The 24,867-nt window shown below is 40.2% G+C and overlaps 1 protein-coding gene across 2 annotated transcripts in view; it reads left to right on the top strand.

Moving 5' to 3' along the window:
• The first annotated feature begins 747 nt into the window (after positions 1 to 747).
• Positions 748 to 24,867, top strand: part of mboat2a (membrane bound O-acyltransferase domain containing 2a) — a 31,428-nt gene continuing 7,308 nt past the window's right edge. The window contains exons 1-5 of one of the 2 annotated variants that reach the window (XM_026307277.1): positions 748 to 961; positions 16,218 to 16,363; positions 19,551 to 19,628; positions 22,840 to 22,935; positions 24,006 to 24,061. In XM_026307277.1, the coding sequence (XP_026163062.1) occupies positions 878 to 961; positions 16,218 to 16,363; positions 19,551 to 19,628; positions 22,840 to 22,935; positions 24,006 to 24,061 (460 nt within the window). In that variant the 5' untranslated portion in view covers positions 748 to 877. Of the gene's footprint in view, positions 962 to 16,217; positions 16,364 to 19,000; positions 19,129 to 19,550; positions 19,629 to 22,839; positions 22,936 to 24,005; positions 24,062 to 24,867 lie in introns of those variants that run through there. The other variant, XM_026307285.1, reaches the window with a different exon arrangement.

Genomic DNA, 24,867 nt, shown 5'->3' with positions numbered 1-24,867 from the left:
CCTGCATAACACAGTTGACAATTAAAGAATATAGAGTATTATAAAATGTGCATAAATAGTCTTAACATCCAATTCATACCAAATGCACTTTAATTTGCTATTTGAGACTCTAGACAAGGACACATTTGTCCTGTGCACGACTTTAAAAATAAATGTGGCTGTGAGTCAAACCATCATATAATCCTAATGTATCAGTGTATTTTATTTCATGGAGCTAAAACAGCAATGCAGGAAGTGACGATAAAACGCAACATTGTTCAGTTCAAATTGATTTGTCCATAAAGACTGTCATCGAGAGTCCCCCAAGTCCATTTACAAAAGTGGGATTGGGTGATGGAGTTCACTTTCTCCACATGATAGGTTAAAATAGAAAACTAGATTGTTATTATGGGGGGGTGGGGGTGGTCGGATCGCCATCTCTCCACCCACACATCACCATTTTTATTGTAGCCAAAAGCAAATGCAAACGTGCTGGCAAGATAGTTCACGGCCCACTCGGTTTATCCTTCGTCGTTGGTGTACAAATACAGAAAGGATGAGTAACGAGGGACAGTAGTATGATTAGAAGTCAAAAGCTTGTGGCTGCAAACACCGAAACCATATAAATCCACGTGGTACTGCAATAAAAACGCTAAATGTGAGGCCGACTCGTACACACGCACATACGCCTCCTGTGCTCCTGCCATTGGGCGAAAGGGAAAGTGGGCAGCAGTAAACGTCTCGCAGAGTTTCTACTCTTTGGTGGATGTGTACCGTGGCTGGCGACCGTTCAGCACGTCGCAGCAACAGCGGCAACGTATTTATCCTCACAGCCGCCGAGGGGACTGAAGTGCACCGGAGGAACGGCAGAGAAAGGACCCACGGACACCCGCCAGGCATGGCTACCCAAACGACAGCATCATGTACTGGATCCACTCTGCTGCAGCCAATCAGCGAAATTATCAACCTCCCTCTGGACCAGGTACGTTTCGTATTGGGGGGGAATCGGTTAATAGCGTTAAAAATACGTTAAAGAGCTTTTATCGTAGTTAGCTAGCATAGGTGGGTATAACGGTAACGTAGCACAGCCCGGGGATGGCACCGCTGTTCTTCCCAAACGTTTCTTTATTTTATTGAGTGCGGACTAACTGAAAACGAGCACACAACATCACTGTTTGTGTTTCAGCTCGTACCCCACAGCTAATGCCTTTTGTCTCTTCCCTTCGGAGCCTATAGCCTAATCCAGTGGTTGCCAAACTGGGGTCCGAGGACCCCTCAAAAATCCTTTCATCAGCCTCAAGTCGGATCAACAATTTAACGGTAATCTGGATTAGATGGTTAAATTTCACTTAACGCTAAACGTTGAAGTTAGCCTCGTTACAGTGTAAGGCCAAGGTGATTAATCTGCTATCAAATGGAAGTTATGCTTTAATCTGTTTAAGGTTAAAGAAGACTTTGGATTTGGCATGATTCTCATAGGGTCGTCCAAGTGGTCCCTCAGTTAACAGCCAGCTGAAACACTGACGTTATTTATGTTCGGGGAAGCCATGCGATTCCTGTGTAACTGTGAGGCAAAGCTTACATTTTAGAAGTCCATAGGTGTGAGGATCACATATCCATATGTTTTGTATTTACAAACAGCATAAACATGTGGTTTACGGCGTCGTAAGTCATCATTCCTACATGTGTAAAAAGAGCACACCACGCCCTCTCTGTCAGCTGTCACATGTTGACATAGGCTGATGTGGGTTGGATGGAATCATGGGAATATAATAGCTAGTGATCCTGAAGTGGAGTTCATTACAACGTGTTTGTATTGCGGATGTTTACACTAAAACACTTGGATTACTTTTAAACTAACAGGTAGTGCACCTGTACCAATACACAGCCATGTAGGTATCATGAGCTTCCACAGCAGAGAATGCAAAGCTTATATACCAGAGAGATAGGCTGTGATTGGGTGTGGAAACGTCCAGCCATGTTAGTATGGATCAGCGGCTCAGGGATTTGTTTTCAGACATGCTTCGATGGAGATCAAAGCACCACTTTCTTCACTTTTTATACTGAAGTGCTGTTGTGGCTTGTTTGAATGAAGTTGGAAATAATCCATGTTAACTGTAGTGGTGTTCTCCAAACTCTGTCATGAGTTCACTGTCTTGACATGATGCCATTTTAAATCTCCCTCTGGTAATCTACCCTGTGTTAGCCACGTATTTGCAGATGATTTTAAATTAAACTTGGTTTTGTGTTCTCTGCTAATTGACACCATAAAAGTAAAAGCTTTTTTGTTCAATTTCTGTGCTGGCACAGGTTTCACAGGCTTTCTGAGCATTTTTCCCCTTTGGCATCAGCAGAAGAGTCACTTGTTCTCATCTTTGCTCTTCCCTTATCAGCATAGGGTCACGTACTGATGAGCCCGTTTCTGCCAATCACTTTTACATGCAAACCACAAACTAATGGCTCACTTTATTCTTCCGATTAGACACAAGCAGAGCCTTGTTGTGCACATCTGAGATTCTTAGGGTGTGTGTGGTAGGAAGGTTGTGTCTTAAAAAAGACTGACTTATCTTATACCATCTTACCCTATAGCTGTGCATTTGATTATTTACAGTGTCATTTTCAAAATCGTGGCTTTCGTAAATGCTAATGTGAACTTCACTTCTTCGTCAGCAGACACTGTTCACTGCTACCAAGTTTCAGGGCTTAAGTTGTTGTGGTTCCTTCTTGCATGTGCAGTCTGGAATGGTTATGTGTGCCTATCCTCACACAGGAATGTCACATGGTGAGAACTCCCCATCAAAGGATTTGGTCAACATCATAAAAACAAATATTCACTGAACCACAGAGGTGGGGCATGATACCTGGAACCTGTCCACCGGCCATTCCGATAAGTGGAAGATTGAGTATGCATCAGAGGCATGGGACACTGCCATCAGTTTTGTGCTTGTAATTGTGTTACAGTATCTTTTAATTATAAATAGGTATTTCTCTAGTGGAATTATTAGTTAGAGATGAGTGGAAAATGAAAGGGAAACCCTGAACAAACGAGTGGAGAAGCAACGACTGCAGACGCTTCCATCTCTGGTATATAAGCTTTCTATTCTCTGCTATAGAAATGTATCCAGAGAATTGTAGAATCAATGCCAAGACACATTAAGGCTGTTGTGGTGGCACAGGGTGGCCTAACACCTTATTCAGACACTCTGTGCTGGTTTTTCTTCTAATTTGGCCCCAGTCTCAATATTAGTGTTATTGATTCAGAAGCATAATCGCCCATCAAAGCAATCCTTTTTACCCTTACATCTACTGTGCCAAAGTTCCATAGCAGTCTAGGCAGAGGAAGTCTAGTTATTATGATACAGGAAATCAGACGTCACTGTCATCTGTTGCGCCTTTGACTGTGCTAAGTTTTTCTTTATTTGACTGAATGGTGTCTGAGTAAGAGCAAATTGCATTGTACAAATGCGATATACAGTCACAGGGTATGATGGCCCACAGTACTTTGTTGCATCAGTGTCACCCTCTTGACAGTGTGGTTTGTTAGCTTCCTGCCAACTGGGTGCACTACTGTGCCAGGTCTTGCTGTAGCCCTTGCTGTGTGTTGTTAGGACAGAAAAGATCCCATGGGTGAGACAGGCCTCTGTACTGGCCTGTGTTGGAGCTATAATGGGAGCTGGGAAATCTGAACTGACACTTGGCTTCTGCATCTCTCTTTCTTTCTCTATCACACATAGCCTGTCCTCTATGTATAACATGCTTTTTCTACTTTGAATAAGACCTCCTACATGTATGTGTGCCCACATGAACACTGTGTTCACCCACTCTGGTTCAGGGGGTTCTGACATGAAAAAAGATGGCTCAAAATTACAAATCCTGATCCAAGCTATGTCTGTCCCAGAATTGGTTGTATTTGACAAAGCTTGTGAGCCATATCCAGTATGAATTTATGATCATCTTGGAGACCTGAGAGTTTTCATTAATAAAATCCTTGACATTTTACTGCATCTCATCCACCATCACCCCCCACCCCAACAACTTAAACAACCACTTGTTCAACTATTGCTTTTAGACCTTGTCATTTCCACTCACCTTATTCCCAGCTGCCGTTTTTTTGTCAGTAAACAACTCAGGCTAGAGAAAGCCAGAGAAAACTAATTTGGTTTTCTTTCAGATGGCCACAGTGTACACTTAGACTTGCTCATATTGACACAAATGATGAAATCCACCTTTAAACGTTTGACTCCATACCTGGTAGTTTATTTGACTGTGGAAACTCCCAGAACCTGCTTTATCCATGTGAAACTTGTACACTGTGTCTGAAATGGACCTTAAACACTTTCTGTCTGTTTATCCAGCCCTCCATCGTCTTGCATTACTAATATTCATTGCTCAGCGCCCTTTGGAGTACCAACAGTCTTGTGTGGTTTTGTTTGATTGATGTTTTCACCTGTACAGGCTTGCCGGTTGTCTCTTAGGAACATGGCACCGTGGAAATTTCCACCTGCACTTTTTTTTTGGCTGAGAAGCTCCACCTTATTAGCTGACAAAACCCTAAATTAAGGTGTCTTTGCTGTTGTGGTTCTTTCGTTTGATCTTATTTTACATGTTAAAAGTTTTGTATTTTGACTGGTAGAGAGTTTGGCTGATATGTTTTTAATATCAACTGAGGCCTTAGTAATAGAGCATGCTTATATACAGGTGCAGATATAGCTGTGGATACTGAGCAATGTTATCTGCTGGCTGACACGCTGCTTTCTGATACCTCATACTTCAGATACCAGCCCACGGTGGAGAGGAGTTGTCGCTGTGTGTCCTGCAGACACAAAAGGCTCCCTGCACAGCTGTACAATTGCTCTTCTGTTTTATGTGACATATTGGATTGCAGTCAATTGCCACATCTATTATCATGATAACAAGCCTCCTTTTGTTGTGGCTGCTGCATTTTCCACCACGCTGTCATGCCGTAGGCCTCGGAGCCCACTCACTGCTGATGCTTTGACTCCTAGCTCGTCTTTTATCCACCGACACATCCCTGCTATCAGGGACACTAGCCTGACGCTGTAAAATAATGATCTGGTAGATTACAATGTTAATGTAATGTATTGTTCCTCACTGTGTGTGCTCACATGTTATTCAAAGTTAATCCTGATATCTGATAGTCTACTATTGCAGGTTAATCTCTTTAGCCCTAGTTTGAACATTTCCTTTTTGAAGTGTAGTAAGGTTGTGAGTAGCTTTCCCTGAGGGCTCATGTAGGCTTCCCCCGCAGGTCTCCTGCTACTGGCTGAGTCCCAAAGCCAATGCCTAGGGAAAGCTTCTTTTACTTTTAACCTCCTGGGTATCATCAGAGTTTCCCGGCCTCCCCTTTGTCTTTAATTGGCTTTCCTCCAGGGAGTCTTATCCCTTCAATTGATTTCATTTCCCTTAGCTGTCTCTAATGGAGTATTGCTGGCCGCTGCTGTTATTATGGTGCAAAATCAACAATACAAGCATGTGTGATTCCTCCTGGGGGACAGGGAAAGACTTGGCTGGATTGTTAACATTACTGTGCTGTCGGCTGTTGTCTGTGTCGTGCACCCAGTAACAGTCACAGCGCTCTTTACAATCATGTGCTTAACGAGCCTTGTCTGTTGCAAATCTAAAATATAATCCAGACTCACTTTGAGTTTAATCATTTTGTCATTTGGCCTCAGGGAGCCTGTAAAATGGTATTTGTCATGTTAGGGTTATACCATGATGATGACTTCCCTGGGTGTGTGGGTTTATTTCCTACTATCAATAAATGTAGTTATGGTATTGCAAAGCCACCATACTGAAATCATCAATCAAATATCAAACAAAACCTCTATTACAGTTTGGGACATTATTTAAAAAAAAAAAAAAAAAAAAAAAATCATGTATATGGGGAATCTGTGTGTCTGTCATACCTCTTCACTCTGAACTGCGAAAGTGGATGTCCACATGACTCAGCTTACGAACTCATTAGTTCTGTTGGTAATAGCGTGGTGTTATGAGGGTGGATTGGGTTTCTGTGCTAAAAAAGCCTGCACTCTCAGGCTTGGAGTACATCTCAGAGAGAGAGAGTAGAGAGAGCATATTTTCAGGGAATCATTTTAACAGCTGCAAATGAACAGGCCAAGCAAAGAGCCATATTTGATGTTGTAGAGTGTAGTGTAGTGTAGTGTAGTGTAGCGTAGCGTAGGTGAATGCTAACAAGCAAGCTCAGCTTAATTTTTCTTCAAAAGTCTTACATGCAACAGCTGTTCCTTTTCATTTTATTTGCTTTTCTTGGTCAGGAGTCTAATTGGACGAATGAGATGTATCCAATATAAATGAGAGGACATGAATATTTATCAGTGCGACTTTGCAGTGTCACTTGTAACTCCAATGAGGGACATCAGTGAGGACATTCAGCTACATCTACTTTGCAGGAACAGTCACTGACACATCTTCTTTTATTTCATTACCTTTCAATGTGTTTTACATGACCCCCACTTACTAACTCAGTTTTACCTTGTATCTGCTGGTGCTGTTAATGGAAAAAGTGAGAGCAATGTAACAATAGCTAGATGAAGTATTTTTAGTTGTTTATTTTGATTATTGCACTCAACCTCTTCAGTAAGGTGTGAGCGAGATTAAAAACCTGCTGTGAGTGATTGTGGAACAGGTATCTGTGTGCACACTCACACAAACCATGTCTTGTAAAGTGCTACCACTTGTCATTAAATAACCGCCGTGAATCATGCAACAGGGCTTCAGACAATAGGCAGCTTCCATTGAGCCTTGGCTGATGCTGTCCGAGGTGACATATCTAAACAGTATCACAGCAGAGCAACCACGGCACGTTCACCCAGCTGGCAAATATCAGTTACTTAACATGTTTATGTAACATTAGCTTAACATTTTCAGTCTTTTGTGACTTTACAGAAAATCCTGATTTTTGTGCTGCGTTCAGTTCTGATGCTCAAACATTATTGGGAACGTCTGAGTGGAATTTGATTGTGACAGGCCTTGTCAGCCTGCACATTGTGCTGTAGACATTTGAAATCAGCAATGTGAGTACTTGACTGCAGAGTTTTACCAAATTTTTTTTTTGTAAAGATCTGTTGTGTAAAAGGTTTCTCCTCAGTCTGACCACACTGTTGAGAACCTTTGCATATGTTGGTGCTGTTTTGTAGCAACTGACTCCTTTCTTTTTTCATCCAGGTGCTGTACCAGTTGCCAAAGTAGGAATATTGGTGCCTTTTTCCCTTTACACATAAATTATTGTTGAAGATTTGTAGTTTTAATGATAAGGGCATACATTACCTAAAGGCATAAGTCCAAATTTGTTGCTCCCTTTTACATATTGGTCCTACATAGATCCTAAATGCACTACTGAGCATTAAAATATGTCTTGTGAGTTGAAGCTTCCAATGCAGATGTGGCACATCTGTAATGGCGATGACTGGGCTTCTGAAACAAAGAACGTCATTTCAGAAACATTCAGACTATTAACTAAAAACTAGCACCCAAAGTAGTTTCAGATGATTTCTTGGAGGGATGGAATTGGATTGGATTAGGAATAGGGTGGTGATTAAAGATTGGTTAGAGGTTATCTCAGATATTACTTGCTGTTTGTTATGAGTAGTAGAATTTTTCTGCATGAATGAAATAGGCTGAGCTGAGCATGTTGCATTTTGCACAAGTGGCACGACTGTCTCTACTCAACTAGAAAAACTCGACCAGTTATCATTCTCCATCTCCAGCTGGGTGCATGCTCAGGCTCACGTATAATGGATTCATTACAGCAGAGGTGGGTTTTTTTTTTTCTTCAGGGGTCATAGCAGCTGGTGATGGCTTCAGCCTGTGTTATTTACATGTGGAACCTGTTTGCAGTTTGCAGCCCTGAGTAATAAAAACTTGGTGTAATCTTGGTGTAAAAGAAATAGACTAATAGTCTGCATGTTTCTGAAAAGACTTAACTTGAATGAGGTGTCGTGACAAATTTACTAGACTGTGCAGGATTGTTGGAGGGAATGCTTTCACCTCCCTGCATAAAAATGAAAAACAGTCATTTGCTTTGGCACCACACTCTGTGTGTTTGTCACATGCAGAACTTAGCAGACTGCGTCCCTCTTTTACACTTGGATCGACTGTGGGACTGCACTATCACTCATTTTCCCCGATGTCTGAAACCCAAGAAAACAGCAGTAGAACCCACTGGCAAGTCTGGGGTGGTTCCAAAATTGTCGAGATTTCTATTAGGAGCTTTTATAAAATATCCAGCACCCTTTATGTGTAAGGGCAAGCATGACACTATAAATCAAATGGCTGCACCTCTGGCAGTTGCTTACTAAGAGTTATGTGCACAATTAAGTGTTATATAATGCTGCATTCTTATATTGTTTATTTATATTATCCAGCACCATGGTTGCGACGGGTATCTGCAGGCAGTATGAATATATCTGATAGATGACAAAATCAATCTGCTATAATCTCATCAATTTATAAGGTTATGTGGAACAAAATAATCCATGGAGTGCACTCCATTTTTCATTTTGACATACACCAGATTTTTTTCTGTTTCCCCCTGTTTAGCTCTGACTACACTGATGCCAGTAAATAAATCTCTTGGATAAATGATATGGCTGGCAGTTGTTTGCTTAGAGTTGCATGTATTGAAAAGGGTAAGCAGTGTTAATTTAAGAGTTGTGAAATGTAAAGTATAAGAAGGAAGGAAATGCACTCAGAAAATTGTTGGCGCTCCAAGTCTGCATGGACCCACAGAGGACCTAACTGTGGAGAACGCAGGATAATTATATATACAAGGTTTTATCTTTGGACGACATGGCCGAGCAAAGATCACTCGTCACTAATTATTTCTTTCTTGTTAAATTACTGTGCTTTCACGTTTAACACCAGGATGACACAGCGCGGATGATGCTTCTGACTGAAAGCAGGCCTGTAATTTTTGGCTATGCCCAGTTCATGTGTTTTTTTTTAAAAAGCAGTCACACACATACACACTGTGAGCCTGGTTCTGGCCCAGTGCTTCTGGTTGCCTTGTGGGGAATGGCTGATTGTTTGGCTATTAATAGCAATCCTGACCGTACTGGGATCAGCACCATACTGCAGGCTTGAACACTCGTCTGTGTGTGTGTGTGTGTGTGTGTGTGTTTGTGTGTGTGTGTGTGTGTGAGATTCCTTTGGGCCACGTCTATCTGCGTAGCATTTTTGATTTCCAGCGTCAGCACAGACACAGTTTTATCCTTTAGAGTCATCGTAACTTCAGCTATTTCTGCATTAACACAGAACAATTCAGTCAGTCTTTCTTTTTCTTTTCGTAAGCGTCCCTAAGATGGGGTTAGTTATATAGTGTTCTTGTATTGTTTTTGTTTCCATATAAGCATAGTTTTATTTAGTGGGATTGTGCATTGACTTTAGGTGAATCTCTTGTGTTGAACCTTTCTTTTTGTTGTTTTTTTTTTTGTTTTTTTGTTTTTTTTGTGTGTTTGTGATTGGACAGAAGGTGGCGCTGCCAGTGGCACAGAACAAGTCAAAGCTTTGTTGTGTTGATGCAATAAACAAGAATACTGTTGTTCATACTGTCAGCATGATCTAGTTGTACTGAGTGCACACACACACAAACACAAAAGTCAGTTTGTCTCATGGAGCCATGGCCACTTGTGCCACATTTGTTGGCCAAGACTAAAGTAGTCATGACATTACCCGTGCCTTTGTCTGGGTGCAGATATTACGTGTGTTTATGCACATGTGCTTGTGAGCGTGTTTGCATGTGGGAGAACACTGGTAGACATTTCACTCGTCTCATTTTCCTCCATCCAAGGTTGGGGTTGAATGGCAGAGGATGGAGCAGCATAATTACAATCCCCTGGTGGCTTTTCTCACTGCATTAATCTGATCAGAAGCTGAAGTTACTGTTTCATGAGTAATGAAAGTTACATTTTGTGCTTATACAGTGTTGTACAAACTTCCTCTATTATATGAAGGCTGTTTATAAAATAAAAATATGTTAGCTCTTAGTTTCTTTCTTCTTTTTTTTTTGTGCTTTTTCATGCTTTGCGTTTGAAAACAGTGTAGAACTGAGACCATGGCACTCGTTGACTTTAACTTCAGGGCTTTGATTCCCCCCCTCCACTCTGGCAGCAGCGTCGTGAATCTGCATGAATCACTGTGGACTACAGCTGATGGAAATCAAAGGAGACTGTGCAGAACGGAACTGTAGCGTCACACAGGCTGTACGGGTGGAGGAGTGTGGGGGGGGAAGGAAGAGGGGATGAGCGAGTGTGACTTAATGACATGGAAAAAAGGGTTTTATGCTAATGGCGGTCTAAATTTATCTCCCACTTTGTGTACACACACACACACACAAACACATGAAGGCACATATGCCAAGGCAGGAGCCGACCAGTCGCTGTGAGTAAGGAGTGATATACTGCTCGTTGCAAAAAGGGATGATTTTAATCTCTGGGTGCTAAACACAGCCCAGGCAGGGGGCAGAGGATAGAAGAGTACTATTTATGCAAAATGACATTACCACAGTAGTGTGAGTCTGTGTATTTGCAGGTGTGTGTATGTGAAAGAATGCAAGTCATTACCAAAGCAAACTAGATGTTCTGCAGCCAAAGAGCCAGCTTTATCAAGATGTTTATCTGCTTCAGTGCCACATGGGAACCCCAAGCACTACATTTTCTCTTGTTTGCTGATGACTCACAGAATGACCGATACGTACTTAGAGAGTGATAGTGGACAGCTTAGCCTCATTGGGTTCAAATTCTCATCTTTGCATAGATTGCTGTTGGGATAGGTTCCATATGTTATATCCCAATACTTTAATAACACCTGAACTTTTCTTCTTGAACCAACATGAGGTTTACAGTTTTGGTAAATTTGCTCTAGATAATTCAAAGCCCCTGAACAAACAATTAGTGACCCCTTTACTTTCCATTTGTGAGCATGCTTGCAGTGACTGTATGTTTATCCTAAAGCACAGCTGTGTCTAAATACAGCCTCACAGACCTGTTAGCACGACTCCAGCTTCTTGGTCTCGTTTTTGTACAAAAAGAGGAAGAGCTGTGCCCAGAGGAGAAGTGACTCGCCATCTGTCTGTTCCTTCCTGCGCCATCACTCCTTCTTTTCTTCAGACTCATTGCATGACTGCAGCTCCTGTCCATCGTGACATCTCCAGCTGATCAGTTAGACTGAAACACAATCAGGGGCCAGGGACACACGTCATATGTCGCGTCACATTTGTTGTACAGGCAAAGCACGCGTTTTGGTGATCGTTTCAGGATCATTTTTTGTTCTAGACAACACAAAACCAGAGTTTTGGGGGAATGTGGTGCAAAAAAAAGCACCGTCAGTGCTTTAACCCTGAGGGCCTTTATTCTTCTGTCCCTCACACGTACACACAGGGAGAGACACACTGTATTTCACTCAATAATGAGCTTCAGGATGGCAGCTTATCTCTCCCCTCCACCGCTCCACAATGACTTCCTCCCTCCCCTTCCTCTTCTTTCCCTCCACCAGTCTGTGTCAGTCTATAATGTATCTTCTTAAAGCTGAGCTGAGCTGAGCCCTGTGCCACAGCTGTCAGGAGGAGCAGCCTGACAGCTTATTGCCCTTAAAAGCTAGTCGCTCACTGCTCGCCTGCTACCCATCAAAACAACTGCATCTAGTCTGTCACTCCCTGCGTCCCTCTTATCCATACATGTTAGTGAATAATCTGTTAAGAGACACAAAAATTTTGATGCAGATGGTAAAAATGAAAGTAGCAGGCTCATTTTTGTGTCTGGTTTACCTGTGACATTTTACTGTTAGACCTGCAGTTATAGCTAAAGTTTTTTCGGTGTTTTTCCTCCCATCATCCCCAAAGTTATTCCCTCACCCCCATTTTATTTAGTTATTTTCCCAGGAAAGATTTTCAATGGGTTTGCTGCAGTGCATTTATCCAAAATAGCAGCTTTCCCTTTTTCCCTGACTTCCTTTGAATCTCTCTACACACTCTTGTGGAGCACAGATATTCTGCCTTACATTCGGAGACAATAAGAGTGCCGTACCCCAGGGTAAGCTTGGCTTCGGAGTGAATCAATAATAGAAGAGGAGATCCATGTATTATGAATGAAGAAACCACGCACCCTGGCACACAGGCTTGTCTGTTGCAAAATGTTTATTCAATAAACCACTATCTCAACACATTTACCCTGGTCTTTTAACAGACTGATATCATTTCTTTTGACATTTAGATCTTGCTGCGTTTGTCATGCAGTGCATTATCTTACGTTCTGATACTTTTTTGTACAGCCGTTGCTACGTAACCCGCAATGCTTTGCATCTATGAGCAAAACATGTTTCATGTGATGGTATGCTGTCGGTTCACAGTGCAAAATCACATCTGTGAGTGAAATGTAGCGAGTTGACTGGCATGTGGTCTCATACAGCTGGTATTCAGCTGAAAGAACTGCTTGCATATGCATATGCTTAGTCTGACAGTTGATTTCTCAAATGCTGCCATTACTATCTAATGCCATTCTACTATATCACAGCATGTCTTGCATCCAGTGAACTGATAAAGTGATGATTTGGCACAAGCGTGTTGGCAAGCATTTATAACATACTACAGAAATGGTATGCATTCATATTTCTGCAATAATTGGCAACAGAATAAGTCCCTCTAGTACTGCCTTTAAAGGGGTTTCTTAGTTCATTAATCATCTGAGTTTTCTGTGTGATGCTATTTTAGTGAGCTCAGCTTCAGGGAACCTGAGATCTTGATAAACCAGTCGGTTATCAACAGCTACAATTACAAGCCTGCATGGGAAGACAACAGCAAGCTGTTTCATGGTCAGACAGAACAATTTCCACGTATCATCCTCACTGCCAAAAACAGCTCTTTGGAAGCTTAGCCAATCTCATCAACAAATACAGACTGGCTGTTGGAGAGGTTTTTTTTTTTTTAAAGTATTGTTGAATGTTTTGCTGCTCTGCCAGTATTGACATCAGTTGCTCTTTGCATTTGTCATATGTCATGATGTGTCATATTCCTGTTTTTTGTTTTGTTTTGTTTTTTGATAGTGGGTGTGGGGAGGGATTGTTTTGGGCAAACAGAAAGAAAATCACCTCCTTCCCGAGGGTTTTTAAGCAACAACACTAAAATTAATATGATTTTGAATGAGGTCGTAACAGCCAGGGTTCAGTCTGTTCTACAGATTTTCATGAAGCTGCTATCATGTAGTTCAAAGTTCTGTTTTAATCAGCAGTCATTATTTAATTTTATCATAATCAAATGGTTGTGTTCAAGATGTCACGTAGTCCCACCCCACACAGCTGGAGTATGCGGCTGCCTCAAACAATACTCTTCCCCTGTCACACCCTTCTAGTCTTCGACAAGTTCCTTTCTTAGAAATGTGTTGATATCCAGAGAAGGGCTCATTTCACACTCTTTCTGTCAGGCTGGTGTAAAGGCAGAAGTTATATTTCCTCAAGTTCAGCTTTGTAAGGAAACGGTCACTTGAATTGTGTTTGTTGTAACCAAAGATATGGATCTACTGTATCAAATTGCTCTTTTAATAACATATTCTGTAAGATATGTTTGCTTGTGGTTTGTTGATTCTTTTGTGGTGGAGGCATGGTCATGAACATGCACAAAATCGCTAGTTAGTTTCATGCACAAACTATCTATTTGCCATTACTGGCTATTTTTGCCTCTGTGGGTTGCTTAGGTAAGTCAGTGACTATAGTAACTGTGGGAAGTTTGCTGGTTTACAAACGATATGGTCAGGCACTGTGTGTGCTAATAAAAACTCATCTTTATTGACATATTGCTGGGTTGGATTGTTTGTCCTTGATCCATTCTAGGTACAGTAGATTAGTTTGTTTTTTGACATCATTGGAACGATATCTGCAGCTAAATTGAAACGCCCTGATAGAAAACAAATGGCCAGAGGGATACTTTGGGTGTAGTGTACGGAACCTACAGATTGTAGCATTAGGAACAGCTCACAGTCCTTTGTCTTATGTTCTCCTGCTGGAATATTATTTATTATACTCATTGTGGTCCCTAAACCAGCCATGACAGTAGATGAACAAAAGAAGCCAGATCCTGTTGTTGCATCTCCTATGCTTTTTGTGTGTGTGTGTGTGTGTGTGTGTGTGTGTGTGTGTGTGTGTGTGTGTGTGTGTGTGTGTGTGTGTGTGTGTGTGTGTGTGTGTGTGTGTGTGTGTGTGTGTGTACACACATGGACAAAGTTCACTACCGAATGAAATGTAATATGAAGCACTGGATGCTTTGTCACATCTGTTAGCTGATGCAGACTTAAAGGGCCTAGATACTTAAGGCTGTCTGTCCGCTCCCTCTCTTTTTCATTAATCATGCAGGATCCATAGATAATGGGTAGTGCACATTGTGTTTCTATCCTTTCAAAGCTTACTAGTCTGACAGATCTGATATCATGACCTATATACTTAATTGGGCCCTTGTCCCTTCAGACATGCAAAGCTGAACATGACAATAAACAAACATGAAGTGTTCTTAGTAAAGTTTTATTTATATTGCCCAATATCATAGATATTGATATTAAAATCTGTGCAGGATATTGACTGCACATCTGCCATGGACAGGGAAGACAGAACTTCAGTTGTTACAGAGGTGAAAAAGGCAATGTTAGTGACATCTTTACAGAAGACAGTAGGATCAAATTTTTGGCTGTCAGACTGAAAAAATCACACAGTTTTCAAGTTGCTGGTGCATGATCAAAGTGCTGTCTGTGTAAGGCTGGGCCAGTGGCCAGCATCTCAGTTTTATCTGAATTTAGGAACAGAAAATTATGTGACATTCAGCTTTTTATAGCTGACTAGCAAGCCTTTAATTTAATGATTCGAGAATGATCACTCGCTTTTATAGGCACATCAGCATAGCACTGTTATTTCCATGGCTTCTTGTGAGTTGGCCAACAGGTAAAATATAAAGCAAAAGGCCAATAACAGAGCCCTGGGGTACTCCATATTTCAGAAGAGGAAATACTGATGTAGGAAATGCATGGGTTTCAGATAAGTAGGACTTCAACCAGAAGAGAGCCATGCCAGAGATACTCACTTGGTTTTCCAGTCAGTCTAGGAATAAAGGCCCAATGGTGTTAAAAATCCACACTGAGATCAGGTAAGAGACATGGAATCTGAATCACAAGTAAGTTCTATAGTAACTGCAGTTTCAGTGGGATGACAGCCCCTGAAATGAGATTTAAAAAAGGTTAGAAAGATTACTGTCAGATATGTGAGCTGAAGTCTGCTGAGACACAACTCTTTTTCTAGTAGCTACTTTTGAAAAACTGTAGACACAGTCTAACTGTTATAGATTTGGTTGTCAGTTTTATAGTCTGCACTATGAGGATTTACCTGGCAGGAGATATTAACTAAGCTAGTAGACTCCAAAAGCATGCTACCCATAAACCTAGCAGGTAATTGTGATTTGCCAAGTCCCTAATGTCAAGCCTAACTTAAACACCTGTGTATATTCCCAGATTTAAAACAGCTGTGCCTGTTCCAGTAGGATAAAGAGCATTTACTTTCAGAAGAATGAGGTTGTCCCAGAAGGAAGGCTGGGCAACAAAAACAAATCTTTCTCTATTACAGTAATGAAACCACTTACTGAACTTACTGTTCAGTGCAGTAAGCCTACTATATGTTTCGTCATTACCCTGTAGGGTTAAAGGACCAGAGACAGATAATTGACGTAACTCTTAAATGGTGATTTTAATCTTTTTACAGTATTTAGTGTAGTAATTATTTTTTTCAATTACTGGTACTCTTTTGTCGTATATCGGCCTTTTAATATTACATAATTTAGCCTGGGATTTAAAAAGATGTGGGAAGTCGCTAACCATGCAATGTGAGGTGATGTCATTGTACTAGAATAACAGCTCTTGCATTGCAGTTACTCATATTGGCCTTGTGCTTAATGTCATGTTTGTACAGAAAGGACCGACTTGGAGAGGAAATGGAAAAATAAATCTCGAACCTTTTGCTTTGTGCTTAAGTGTGTGTGTGTGTATTGTCATGATGTGAGTAAAGTATTGATTTTTAAAGCAAAACACGTAACACAAGATCCCTGAGTCATTGCTTGTGGGTAAAAGGACATACAATATGCAGACACAAACATTAGACTGTGTGATATCTACAGTGATGTCAGTGAGCAATAATTCAACAGCACATGTTTTGTCCCCCCCCTCCACATGCAGGTTAACTTCGTGGCATGTCAGCTGTTCGCCCTGCTGATGGCTGTGTGGTTCAGGATCTACCTCCACCCCAGCAAGACCAGTCCCTTCATCAGACATGTGGTGGCCACTCTGCTGGGCTTCTACTTGGCTCTCTTCTGTTTTGGCTGGTGAGTCACTCGTCGGTTTGTCAGCCAGCTCTTTTCATGCCATCTCTGTCCTTTAGTACTATTTCCTCAGGAGATCCTTTCCTCCAGACTGTGGCCGCTTTCATTCCATTATAAATACATAACTACATGCTGGTGATTTGTTTAAAGTGATATTGTTATTCTCGTGGTTCAGTTATTGGTATACTAAATGTAATGTAATCAAGTGTCCATTTCTGCCTTGTCCATTTCTATTTCTTTCCATTTCTGCCAATTTCCCAGAATGCTTCTTTACAATGTGACTGAGTATTTCACCAACACCTAAAATGACAAGTCAGTGATGAATAAAAATCCACTCCATTGTTCACTCTCCATTGATTTAAAAGAACGTATTTATACTGGGCCCAGAAAACACAATCCACATACGAGAATCTTCTTAACAAATTCTTACGCCACCAGTCCATTACAGCAAACTACAATGAGGACAAGGTCGTCACAGGTTATATTGACACTTGTTTATTATTATTTGAAAACTTATTCAGCAGTGTCATGTTACATAGTTAAATTAACTGTAAGTACATTAACTTTAGTTACAGCCTTAACTATTCAGAAATTGAAACAGAATAGACAAAGGATAATTCACACTGTGGTTAATTTTAGGTTAATGTGAATTGAATCAACTACCTATCAAATAAAGGCAAAAAGCTAAAAAGAAAAGAAAAATAAATTTCTGTTCTTCAGTACTGTGTGTATATATGTATATATATATATATATATATATATATATATATATTCCCTATAAATAACTAACCAAATGTAGATAAAGCTTATGAATGGTATTAGTGAGCCATATCAGTGATTACTAATTATAATTACAGCAATTTAATTCAATGTATTATGTTTGCAGCGATGAATCAGTTGTCATCTATCTTTTGATCTATTGATGTATTATATTTGGTGGGGGGGGTTTTTTCCCCCTCATTTTTTCCTCCTGACATACTCTTACATCCTTCTCCTCATTTGCTATTATACTTTTTCTTTCTCTCCTCTCACTTGTGCTGCTCCCCTGCCTGCCTTTCACTTTCCCATTCACCCTCAACTCGTCCTCATTCTCTTCATCCTTGCCAAAGCAAATGAGTCGATTGGGTAGTAACTGATATCCAATTAGAAAGCTATCGCCCTGTAATAGACAACCCAGTGTACCTCCGGCAGAGTGCCTCATGAAGTACTACTATGTGCATGCATGTGAGACCGTTAGCCAGTTATCCAGCTAATGGGAAAATGCTAACCCGCTAAAATGTCATCAGGTAACAGTTGAAAGGACTCTTTCATAACCTTGCCAACAGATGGTTCATGTGCACGATGTACCTAATACTGAGCTGCGGTTAGATGTTATCACTGGCTGTTTAGGAGAGAGAAACAAGAGTGTATACTAAAAACATAGCAAGATATAGGTACATAAAATTGTGATTGTAAATGTTTCTTACTCCCATTTTTCTGAATCTACATTTAACATGTGAAGTACAAGTAAAAAATATTTGGAAGAGTGCCGGATGTTGGCTTATGGAAATGGAAAAAATTAAAGAATGCAAATGGAAAACCGGACAGATAATGCAAATAAAATTACTATGGTGGCTGAGCTGTGAATAGGTTCTGTGGAATATTTCAGTGCATTGGAGAAAAAGCAGATATTGTTCTTCTTGAGAGACTCAAACAAAAAAAATGTGTATCAAAAGTGAAATGAAAAGGAAGTAATTATTAACACAATTCAGGTCTTCTAAGATGGACAAGGCCGATTTGATGTCAGATCAATTTTGCAGCCTCTTTGTTCTAATGGGCCAAACAATCAATAAATAAAGTTTGTCTGTGAAAGCCTGCCGAGAAATGTATTCTACAGTAATGAAAAGACCAAATGTCCATCTAAATACCTATAAAAAATATATTTTAAAATGGTAATATATGGAATTTATTTGAGATAACTTAGAGCCATGCATATTATCAGATATCAGTTTGTTTGCTTGTGTGTAATGCATGAATGCACACACTTTGCTCTTTGTATTAATGTACCTTTACTTCTATGAACACACACAGATACTAATTTCAATTGTCATTGTGGACTCACACAAGCACTTTTGAGTCTTAAAGGGCACCTGGAGGATCTGCTTCACTGATGCCTCAGTGTTGGTTTATTTTAGGATCTGTTTCTTCTCTGATAGACATATGAGTCTGTTTCTGCACATCACTGGAGAGAACAACTGGAGATTGTTGAGCAGTTAAAACATTTCCTCTTTTGAGGTTTTGTTTTTAGACCTAAGAACAGATTGTCATCTTTCTTTAATGTTTTGTAAGTATATAGGTCAGAATGTCTTTTTTATGAATGCAGACACTTCATAAAAAAAAATGTCTTTTAGAATTTTAGAGATTTTTTTGGTCCCCTTTTATTTTTAAACCCCTTTTTTTTTGCTGGATATATAATTTTATTCCCTGCCAAGCCCTGGTGCTTTTGCCCTCTTTGTTGACTGCAAGCACACAATGTGGCATCTCTCCTCTGCTGGAGGGTTTGACGTCGACAGCATCACATGCCGCGCCCTTCAAAGACCCATCTGGTAGCTGCTGCTCCTGTTGAAATGTTTGTTTGTGCCCTGTATGTGTGCTTCACAGGAGAGGAGAGTTGGATCCAAGTTTAGGCTTGATCAACCCCAACGCAAGTTCATGCAGAATTCACTGTAATTATGCAATATGAGGAATCATGGCAGCTGGAAGGTGTGGAAATCAATAGAGAACATAATGTAATCAACCCTAGCCTGTCCTGTGACTAAAAATGACGCATTACTAGTTATTAAAGGAGGAGTGGGACTGCACATGGCTGTTGGTGTGATTGTGGTTTCATAATGTTGTAATTTCTTCTTTGTAATAATCTCAGCATGGGATGACAAAGCAGGGTATGGATGGTATTACCACAGCAAATACAGTATAATATTGTCTATCTAAGCAAGGGGCACATGCCTTTAAAAGAATACATTTCCAGGAAATGACAAACCAAAAACAGTCCCAGGAAAATGTTTAATGGTAAATAGAGTGTTAACCTGAGAGCAAGGATCAGTCACACCAAAGTGTCTTTAAGAGGCACACTGAATACCTATCAGTGCCTCTGTATTCTCAATTGGAGCAACAATGTACATTGTTATTTATATTGTCTGTCTTCTCACAGGTATTCCCTCCATTTCCTGGTTCAGAGTGGTTTGTCCTACGGTGTGATGGTCTTCGCTGGCCTAGAGCACATGCACAAGTAAGAATAAGAGGTGCACAAATAAATTGGCAAATTTTGATTGAAAGATGTACATAAAAATATTGGTTGCCCTTACAATCCAGAATCACTCAGAATAACTTTATGAATTCCCATATTGATAAACCTGAAATGAAAAGTATGACATTTGCTTCTTTATCCGTCTGTGTCTTTTGAGGCATCTAAGCCTGAGTCACAGTGATTTGGCCTGCAGTTGGCCATCTGTGTCCATGGCTCATCACGACAATCACACATGCAGACACATACCCATACACACACATACCAGAATTCAAGGTTATGAGTGCAGGTGTAAACAGTAGATGTTTCCTGCTGGGGAACTTTAAATAGATGGTGGCAAGGCACTAACCACAGTAGCAACTGCACTCAGAAAAAGAGTGAAAACAACTGACTTTTTTTTTAACCAGACTAAAATGTGACGTCTTTGTATTATCTGTGTTTTTACCATAACGTTAATAAATATTTTAAATGTGTGATTACAAATCACAATCATTTTTCCATTCATTTGTACAGTACCAGTCAAACGTTTGGACACACTTTCTCAGTCAGTTTAGTTGTAAAGTGTGTCCAAACTTTTGACTGGTAGTGTATGGATGTATATGCAGGTGGCTAGATAAGGAGCGACTGTGTCTTCTAACTGTAGCTCTTGTGATCCTGAAAACCATCAACCAAGCCAAAACCAACACAGTTCCATCATGTTCAGAGATTATGTTCAGCCAGCTCCTGGATAAAGGTGCAGTCCAGGGGCTAAAGATGAAAGGCAGGGCATACTGACATGATCATGTTTGCAGAGGGTGTTGAACCCACTGCTGCAGGTTTTTGCATAACAAATGAGATATATATCGTTGACATTTAACTTAAGCTCTGTGCTTTTGCAGACAGAGGATGAAGTCACCACGTTAGCAAACCTCTGGGCTTTTCTCTTATAACTAGTTTGTTGCTTAGGTAGTCAAGGCTTTCAGATATTTTAAGATAGGAGTAGACCTTTTGTGAAACTCCAATCTTGCCTGATTCTACACAGCTTTCTGTTATATATCCCTTTTAGTCTACATTTCTTACTTGTGTCTTGTGAAATGTTTCAGACCTTTTTTTTTTTTTTTTTTTTGTTATTTGCTTTAGTTGTGAACTTAGTGATGCTTACTGGTTGACAGTGAAGACAGGGACAGAAAGCTGTGAAATTGTTAGATTTGGTGTAAACCAATGCAGAAGACTGTGGCAGTAATGCATGTGACCTCGTTAAGTGATAACAATTATTGCAACTCAGAGTAACAAGAATAGACGACATTTCTCAGGCTTAATGAAAATATAGTTGTTTGCTTTTATTTATTTTTGCAGCATGGCAAGTTTTATTATTTTTCTAGATGTGTGGCTTCCAAACACTTGGACTAATAACCCTTAAAATGAAGCAATTTGCTTTTGGGTAGGTTTTGACATGGAGGAAGGAAGAGTGATGCTAACAGATACAATTTGTTCTTTTATTTACTTTACTTAACCAATATCTCAACCCTGCATAACATTGCAGTTCAGGAACACTAAGGCAGACCAGATGCTTTGCAGCACTTGCAGGAGCAATGAACCTGAGCTTTCTAGGGTGGACTACCCCTCTTCAGGAGGGCTGGAGTTTAGGAAAAAAACTGAGAAATGCTTATCTATGTGTAACATAACTAAGCTATTTAATTGGAAGGCATGTGAGTTTTGGTGTGAAAATATGACTGTGAACTTGATGGGGACAAGTGTGTGAATTATTGTCTCTCAGCTACATGCTGAAGTTTCTGTGTATGCATTGAGCAAGAGTGAGGTGTACCTGGAGGCATTTACTATGTGTGCACAACCTTAGAGAGAGGTCTTGGTGTGCTCAGACATTTATTTATAGCCTGTTTTTTTTTTTTTTTTTAAATTTGTTTCTTTTTATTGCTCCATGTACAATCTGGAGCCCTACCTGAAGTTTCTACGTGGTTCCTACGCACTGGATTTTTTACTGCTGTCACACAGTGGGGGGGCCAGATTACTTTAGTCCTAGGCCCAGGATGAGGAAAAAGACATGATCACTAGTGGGCTAAATGCAAATATAAAGAAGCTACTGCATCACATACAGCTCAGATCTCCACTGATGACTGTGACTGTACAGGAAGCTGATCCTGATGAAACAGAGTTGTTGCTATGGGTAGATATTTGAAATTGTTGTGTTAACAGTAAAACCCTTTATTGCACTGCTAAAATGTTCATATTATTCTACAGAAACTTGTTTTGATCACATTTTAATGCATTAGCCATTTTTAACAATCTAACCAGATAAAAAAACATTAGTCAAAGTGTGGTCTCATGAACCCTCTTAAGTTAAGTTATGTTAATGGTAAATTAAAGTACTGATAAATTGAGCTTTTATTATTATTATTATTGCTTTTATTTTTCTGGAAACTAGTGATAATTCACTTCTCTTCAAAGTTCAGTACTGTAGCATTAGTGTTCAGTGTAGAAAGTTTTATAAAACAGAACATCATTCCAAACATAAATAACAAATAAGACATTTTACCTGAAGGTTACCTATGCAACGCGTTTATCAATCCCTCACATAAATGGACTCTATCATGGTAATTTCCTGTTTACTGACTTCTCTGAGGGGTTTGCTCAAAATTAAAAATCAGGTCATGCAACTTGGACTGTAGTCACAGAAGGGTTTTGGAAATCAAGAGGTCCCGTCATGTTTCTCCGACACAGCCTTTCTTTAGGTTGGTGTGTTGGGTCTTTGCAAAACAGCACAACCCTCCTATTGTTGGCAGCAGTGAAACGCTAGCTAGCTTTGACCTGGCCTGACTCTGCAACAGCATTGTTCCATAGGCCGCTCTGCCTTTGGTCCCTTGTCCGAAGGTTGCGTTGTCTTTTGTCTTCCTCCACTGACAGTGACACATTATTTGAGGCTCCTCTTCCTCTGACCCCCCTTCCTCTTTCCACAGCTCTGCCCTGTTACAGAGCCAAGTCTAAGGTTATTTGTTTCTCCTTTGAGCTCTGAGGTTAAATGATTCTAATACATGTATTAGGATGTCTTGCTTGAAAAACTCAATACAGCAGTGCACATTAAGATGCTGACATTGACTGCCAAGATTTCATACTTGACTCATATGCAACATTTCTGTAATTTTACATATCTGTGTTTTTTTACCAGCATACACCCTGTGGTTTTTCCTTCTCTACACAGGTACTGCTTCATAGTGACACTGGGCTATCTGATTTTGTGTCAGATCACACGAGTGTATGTGTTTGACTATGGAATGTACTCTGCAGATTTCACAGGGTGAGCTACGCTAACACTACAGAGTTCTATATAATCTTTGGGATAATTAGTTAAAAATGTAAACTCTCTCTTGGTCTTAATTTTGATTCTCAAAGATAATAAAAAAAAATGCTAAAAATGAAGTCACCAGTAAGAGTCTGGGGAGTATTGCATATGACTCAACTGGTCAAAGCTAAACAGAATCGAGAGCTAGTTCCACTGCTCAGCTGTGTCCGCAGAAGGACGTCGATGGGGAGTATAGTTCCTTGTGGTTGGTTCCCACTCCTCCAGACTGTCTGACAGTTCAAGCAGACAGCCTGCACTCCCAGCAGGGCGGGGGTGGTAGTTGCTAAGCAACCTAATGCAAACCCATACTGCCTCTGCAGAGATTTCACTCTTTCACCTACCTTGTCAGCTTTTCTTGTTTTTCTTAGAAATGTCAGATTCCTTTGTTTGTCAAAATGTGAGTGCAGCCCCTTATAGCCAGGCCTGAGTGTCTTATTCTACAGAACCAGCCAGTACTAATTTTCCCTTAACAACTATTTCATTTACCAATTTTATTAAAAAACAAAAAATATTACTGAGGAATTATACTCACTGATACTAGTATCAACATGCAGGCTAAACCACATGACAGGACAGTACAGTGACATTCATATTTTGTTTTGATAGACAATGGTTTCATGATGTCAGGAGGAAGAGGACTAAAGAAGAGTAGAAAAAAATGCTACAGGAAGTTAAAAATAAAAAGGCCTGCAATTATCCTGAAGGACATTGTGAAGATACTACTGCAGCCGACAGTGTTGCTACTGTTACTTACTGAATAAATTGGCATTAGTTACATGTTGCCACAGAAAGTTTTCAAACCCCTGCCATGTAAAGTGCAACAATGCTGGTTGAATAAATGTGGGTTTGCAGTTTAACGGAATGACTTCATGACTAAACTAATAGGACACAAACATCTAAACTAAAGACCAAGTATTTCAGAAAAATATTTTTGCAGAATGTGAATGTTTATGTTATAAAATGCATAATAGCTTTGAAATTCACAATATTAATTGGGTCTCTTTCTGTTTAATGCCATTTATTAGGCCCATGATGGTTATAACACAGAAGATTACCAGCATGGTGTTTGAAATACATGATGGTAAGTCAAGTGTCAAAGTATCTGTCTTTAAAGTGTGTTTGTGTATTTTGTGTGTGTGTGTGTGTGTGTGTATCCTGTGTATCCTGTGTGAAGAGGTGGCAGACATGACAGAAGTGAAAATGTCGGTTCCGTTCTTTTTGGAGTTTAAAAAGACATCACATGCCCACGTTTCCAAGCCAGTAGTCAGTTCTGACAGCAGACTAGTGAACCAGAAACAGAGCATAAACATAGTTATGTAATGGAGCATTGACAACTACTGTTTGCACTCTGCCTCCCTCTCTCGTTCTCTCTCTCTGACAGTTTAAACACAAATTCAGTCTCAAATGAACATTTTAAATTAAAGCAGAACAGCCTTAGTATAACAGTTCAGAGGATCCAGTGTGTTTTCTATTTAATGACCTGGATTTTGACACGATCTCAGCTTTATGAAGCAAATGGAGAGTTTTCAGCTATAACTGTGAAACGCCACATCTGCTAATGAGAAATAAATTAAGTGGGTCCTTGAAGTCGGGGTTAAAATAAACAGCTGTGATCAAGTATTAGAGGAAACGAGAGGCTTAGAGATTGTGAAGATGATGAGTCACTCAGGGCTTTTTAGTTCCCACTTGGTGTTTATGGTCCCCTCAGGACATTCTAGCACTCAGTTCCTATATTGGTGTGTTAATGGGTGCATGCATGTAGAGTAGTATGGTGTTTTCAAGTCTCATCCACTCACTCATTTTCCTTGCAACTGACTAATGAGAAACTAAAACTGTAATCCCCTCCCTAAGAGACCTATCATGCCCTGATACCTGCTTGCTGTTTAT

This window comes from Mastacembelus armatus, chromosome 22, assembly GCF_900324485.2.
Source record: "Mastacembelus armatus chromosome 22, fMasArm1.2, whole genome shotgun sequence".
Taxonomy (NCBI): Eukaryota; Metazoa; Chordata; class Actinopteri; order Synbranchiformes; family Mastacembelidae; genus Mastacembelus; species Mastacembelus armatus.
The sequence above is the reverse complement of the archived record's forward strand: the minus strand, read 5'-3'. Positions and strand labels throughout refer to the sequence as shown.